Here is a 6136-nt window from a genome sequence, read left to right as displayed (position 1 = left end):
AAAAGCAATAGAGGAAGAAAAATTAAATCAACAAAATAAAGCTATGAAAATGTTTAATGAAATTGACACCAATAAAAACAATAAAATCGAAGTGGAAGAAGTAATTGCTTACAATACATTTGATCAAAATAATGATGGCTTGGTCTCACAAGATGAAGTTAATGTAAGTTTAATATATAAATTAAATTAATAACATAATATAAAAAGAGTAAAATAAATTTAGTATTTTAATTATTCAGATATTAAATTAAATTATCATTGTTTCATTTAAAATATTTATTATATTTATATAGTATTTTATGGAAAATAAAAAGGAATTTGATATAAAAGACTTTATGTCAAACGGTTGGAATCGCTTAAGCCTATTAATTTTTACAAAGTCTTTTGATGAAAAACAACATGTAGATAAAAAAAATGTCAAAAAGGAATTTCTAAATCAAGATTTTAATTATAAATCTGAGAATGAAATTGAAAAGTACAATATTGAAGATATTGAAGCTGTAAGAATTAATATATTATTATATACTGAAAAAACCAAAATCATAATTGATGGTAATTTATTATAAGTATACAATTTTCTTAATAAATTTTCATGTTAATCAATACAAAATGTAACAAAAACTAAATGTATATTCTAGGCAATTGCTGTTCCTTTGTACAATATCTGTCATTACTCATTAGTGAGATAATTTAAATAAAACCTAGGTTAAAATAGTTAAAAATTATCTAGCGTTAAACAATTTAGATCTTAAATTACAAATTTAAATATAAAACATTTTATTTGTTCTTCATAAAAATGAAGTATAAAAAAATTTAAGTTATAATGATCAGCTTGAACTTAATATTAAGCATGCTAAATGCTTGGTATCAACTAATCCAAGAATATTGAATAATATATTAAGCAAGTAGTACGAAAAAGTTTATCAGAAAAATAATTTTATTGTCATTTAATTTTCTAATAATACTAACGACCATAGACTGATAAAAAATTAAAGATGTAATTGACTTGCTTACTGTAGATAAATACATAATTTGTGTGATATATTTTGTACAAATTGGTTATGAAATTTTTATTTCAGAATCAAAAAGAGCTTATGAACTATTTAAAGAAGCAGACAGAACACTTAAAAATCTTCAAAAACAAGTATATGATTTACAAAAATCAATAAGTAAAAATTTTGGTCCTGATGACGAATTCGCTGCTTTAGACGGACAGTGCTATGAGCTAACTAACGATGAATACATATATAAATTATGTTTATTTGAAAAGGTAAGATAAAGTATTTATGTCTATATTTAAATTTCATCTAAAAAAATAGGTAGTCTATTAAGTAGATTGTATTCAGTTTATTTTTTATAGATAACTCAAAAGCCAATAAAAGGAGGACCTGAAGTTAACTTGGGTGTCTGGAGAGATTGGACAAACTTTATCAATGATAAACCTCAATATCACACCATGCTGTATGATAGAGGACAATACTGTTTGAATCATTATCAAAGGTTTTCTTACGTAAGTTTTTTGTCACATGTAACGTGTTCAAACATTGAACATTTGTATATTGTATACATATATTTTAACACATTTTACATCAGATAGTATAATGATACTATTATAGTGTTGTATTGACCTTACATTTGTCATTTTAAAAACAGGTTCACTTAAGCTGTGGCTTGAAACCTACACTTGTATCGGTGTCAGAGCTTAATCGATGTGAATACATAATGGAATTTGAATTGCCCTCGGTGTGTGTGATACAAGATACTAAATATTTAAGAAAACTTGAACGAGAAGAATTATAACCGTCAAAATATATACTTAAACTATTATTATACCAAGTGATTTTCATTCCTCTTCAATATAAAATTTGTAAACATGTTTATAAAATAATGTACATAATAATTATTTAAGATAGTACTCTACATAGGGTACTACAAATACATTAATTAGTGTCATAATATACTATACTGTTACCCCTATTGTTAATAAAATAAAATTGTTAGTTAAATTACTTGAGTTAATTAAATTTCTTATTTATATAACTCTATCATTATTTAATCATAACAACATCAACAAAAAAAATTATAAATATGTGAAAGGTGTAGGGCAGAGGTTCCCAACCTTTTTTGACTCACAGCACCTTTAATCATTTTCTAAAAATTCAGAAGCACCCTATAGTGTAGGGTTAGGTTTAGTAGACTATAGGGCCTATAGACTACTTCGGTTTTATTCAGTAGTGCATAAGTATAAACAAAAGTAGAAAAACGTAGGTATATAGTATATGCAAATATTTTATTTTATTTTATTATGATTTTCATGAAATTGTTTTTTCTTAAAAAATATATTTCAAATAATTTTGTGGAACTAAATAAAACTCGCAGCACCCGGGTTGGGAATCTTTAGTGTAGTGTAAGGTAATTTTGTCTACTCACCTCTTGAAATCATCAATTTTGATAATTTAAAAAAAAAAATAAAGATTAATATTTTATACAAGTTTTATTGAATTTTGTTTTTATTTTTTTTGTAAGTTTTATTTTTAGAAATTATAATGAACATTAAATATTTACCTATTTTGAGTATTTAAAATCTATTTTTCTATCATTATTCAAATTTGAAGTCTAACGTTATCTGAATAATTTAATAAAACTTTCTTCTTTTAGGAAAGTATGAAGAATTTTACTAGTGATATGGTACCGTTTCCTTCAATCACTTGCAAATTGTCCAAATATTTTGATTTTATTGTTTGTATGGCTGGCACACACCATTATTAGAAATCATCTAAACCTTTGCTCCTAAATAAAATAAACTAACTTTATTTCATATAAAAAAGAAAATAAATAAGAAGCAAGTCTTATAAAACTTAATATTTTAAAAATCTCTTGATACTATCAAATTGTATATAATTAAAGTTTATACAACAAGAAGATAGTATTAGTGTGTCATTTTACTTCAAAATTTCAGTTGTTATTGCAATTACTTGTATGTGCAGTTATTATTAATTATTATTCAACTATAAGAATTCAAAAGAATAAAAATGTATGTCAATTGATTCCAAACATTCTGTTTAATTCTTATATTACTTATACTTATTATACCAATGTGCAACCTGAAAAGAACTTAAATTTTTCAAATAAATTATTGATGAAAGGGACTTAATATTATGTACTATATTTATTTATATGAAGCCATTAATAATGTAGTGAAAAATAGTTGGATTCAAATATTATTACTTAATACCATCAATCAACATAAACTTGCATTTATAGGAACAGTTTTAAACCATATATTGATAGGAAACAATGTAACTAAGTGGAGTGTTTAATTAAAATATACTAAATGTTTGTTTACTAACATTGAAGCTGAACATTTCCAAGTGTTTATTCTAATAGCTTCATATAAATGCAGTAATAAATTAGAAACCAGGGTTATAAGATATTAATTCATTAATCACACATTTAAAGGAATCAAAATTCACATTTTTTTAAATATATTATCAGATAGCATTATATTATAATAAGTTTTGGTAATAACATGCTGATTGTATCCTAATATAATGATCACAAAAATTAAAAAAATTAAATAAAAATACTAATAAAAAATGATTTTCTTAACATCTCGATCGAACATGAACTTCGACATGAAAAGCTCATTAAATTACAATATATATATATAACGTAATCAAATTATGAATAATATAAATGTCCATTTATGAATTGAGGCCTTTGTGAAAATGTAAACTTAATTATAGTATTATTTTTTTGTTCTTTTGCAATAATAAATTATCCCCAAAGGCCAAAGTTCTCTTTCACTAAGTATTAGTCCTGTATTTTAAACAATTTAACTAAAAAAAATTATCATTAAAAAAAAAAAAAATAATAATAATAATAATAATAAATAATAATAAAATTGAAACAACTACAATCATAATGAATATTTAATATTAGGCGTGTATAAAAAATAAGACTTAAGAAATAAATACTTGAATAGTGAGTATAGTTTTGGCACGGATGTCCTACTTATAATCCCTGTAAGTCATCTGTACCTTCTGATCAGGTCAAACATATATTTTATCATAAATATATATATATTTATATATATATATAAAAAAAAAAACAATTATCAATAAAATATACATATGCTACTTCTGATCATAAGGCAGAGTGGAAATAGAAATCTTCTAATAAAATAAGTAAAAGTAATTTGAACAGGAATTATAACATAGTTGTATATTGACCAAATGTATTTTTAATTTAAATTAATGTTGTACATTTTAACTAGAAATAATTAAAGTATTGCATTTCGTTGCTTTTATACTAAGACTTAAGTAAAATGAAAAGAAAAATAAAGTAGTTAAACCAGTTAACTGTTCAAAAAATATGATCAATAGTATTTTTTATTGATATTAAACAATAAAAACATGTACCTATCGATAAAAAAAAAATAAATAAATTGTAGTAAAGCCTATGCACAAATCAATAGCTCCTATGAATACTGGAAGCACGATTTTGAGAAAAATAAATGGGGCAGGAAAATATTTTAGATAATCGAATAACACTATAAATATATATTTTTAAATTTTTATTAATAATAAGACGATAAAAATAGCAATATTAAAATCGGATCTCAAAACAAGATGTCAACTTGTTAAAGGGGTCCTCTGTATAATGTTCTTTCTTTGAACATAAATTTCTATTGATCGGGATTCCAAAAGTTATTTGTTTTTTTTTTGTTTATCATTCAAATAAATATATTCAATACATGCTTTTAACTGAACAATATTATAAATGATGAAAACACACTTCCCTGAGCCTAAAGTGTGTTTACATTAATTAAAATATGACAAGGACACTCTTGTTAGGTCCTTTTTTATAATTTAAATAAAAAAATTCCATTTGTTTCACTTATATTCAAAAGAGGTAACAGTGCTTGCGTTTCCTTCTTGGTTTTGCTTTACGTTTTTCTCGCAACCTTTGTTCTTTCTATAACATTAATAAATAATTATAATAATTATTATTATTATTACACTCAATTAAATGAATACTTACATCTTTCCTAATTTCTCTGACCAAAGTGTAAAATGCTTCATCGACTCCTTGTCTCGTTTTAGCAGAGGTTTCAATAAATGGTACACCATATTGTTTAGCTAAATCAGATGCTGCTTTAACATCTATCGCTCTACTTTGTAAATCACACTTATTTCCTACCACTGAAAATTTAATTTAATTTAGTATAAGTACCTAATTAATAGAACTCCAAAAGTATATTTAAATATTTTTAAAAATAAATAGGATAGCAAAAGAATTAATAATTTATAATCATAAGAGTTCAAATAATGATGAATTTGATACTTACAAACCATTGGGACATCTTCTGCATCTTTTACTCGTTTTATCTGTTCCCTGTAATTACTGATATCTTCAAATGATTTGGTATTATTAATAGCAAATACAAGAAGAAAACCTTCACCGGTTCTCATATATTGATCACGCATAGCACTATAAAAAAAAATAATATATCATTAACTTTTTGTATTCAAAAATTACTTGAAATAAAAATTTACCTATATTCTTCTTGACCTGCTGTGTCTAAAATATCGAGTAACCTTTCTACATCAATTACTACTTGTTTACGATAAGAATCCTCTGAAAAGAAACAGCAAAATTATATAAATCATTTTTCTATTAGATATATAAAATGTATTATTTAAAAAGTGATCTATTAGTCATTATGAACTAAATTATAAACAATGATGAAACTTTAAGTGTGAAATATAGTTTTAAATGAATAATTATATATTTATATGTTAATGACTGCCCTAAATCTGAATGAAGATTGTTCAATTGGTAAGTAATAAATATTATTTATTACATCAATATTTGAATAAAGATTCTTATTTTGTATTTATTATAATTTTTAAAAATTATTATTTAATCACTAAATTCTTTAAATTGTGTTTTAAGGAATACAGAAAACAACCAATTCAAATTGTGAAATGACTTTGATCGTGACCTGACTAGAAATTCTAAAAATGCATATAATTTACTTTATTCTGGTTTTACCATATCAGCCAATAACTAATTATAATTTTCCTAAAGTTAAAGGTAGCCACTTAGTGTAAATAGTACATGAAATTCCATG

The 6136-nt window shown here is 23.6% G+C and overlaps 2 protein-coding genes across 2 annotated transcripts in view; one reads left to right on the top strand and one right to left on the bottom strand.

Annotated features, from left to right (window-relative positions):
• The window catches only part of LOC112592774 (glucosidase 2 subunit beta-like), a gene marked incomplete at its 5' end in the record, with an annotated part of 2559 nt that extends 587 nt beyond the window's left edge, over positions 1-1972 (top strand). Inside the window, 5 exons of the mRNA XM_025336922.1 lie at positions 6-163; positions 294-552; positions 1080-1270; positions 1361-1510; positions 1654-1972. Coding sequence (XP_025192707.1) covers positions 6-163; positions 294-552; positions 1080-1270; positions 1361-1510; positions 1654-1800 — 905 coding nt within the window. The remainder of the gene's footprint in view (positions 1-5; positions 164-293; positions 553-1079; positions 1271-1360; positions 1511-1653) is intronic.
• A 2587-nt stretch (positions 1973-4559) lies between these two features.
• Positions 4560-5598, bottom strand: LOC112592772 (GTPase HRas; the record flags this gene model as incomplete). Its single annotated transcript, XM_025336921.1, is given in 4 exon segments — positions 4560-4977; positions 5044-5204; positions 5351-5493; positions 5559-5598. Coding segments are annotated over 4 exon segments (416 nt in total), but the record flags the coding sequence as incomplete, so codon positions are not given.
• Positions 5599-6136: the final 538 nt, after the last annotated feature.

The sequence above is a fragment of the Melanaphis sacchari genome, unplaced genomic scaffold (genome assembly GCF_002803265.2).
Source record: "Melanaphis sacchari strain LSU unplaced genomic scaffold, SCAv2.0 Contig1925_pilon_pilon, whole genome shotgun sequence".
In the NCBI taxonomy this organism is placed as follows: domain Eukaryota; kingdom Metazoa; phylum Arthropoda; class Insecta; order Hemiptera; family Aphididae; genus Melanaphis; species Melanaphis sacchari.
Note: the sequence above shows the minus strand (reverse complement) of the source record. Positions and strands in the feature narration are given on the sequence as shown.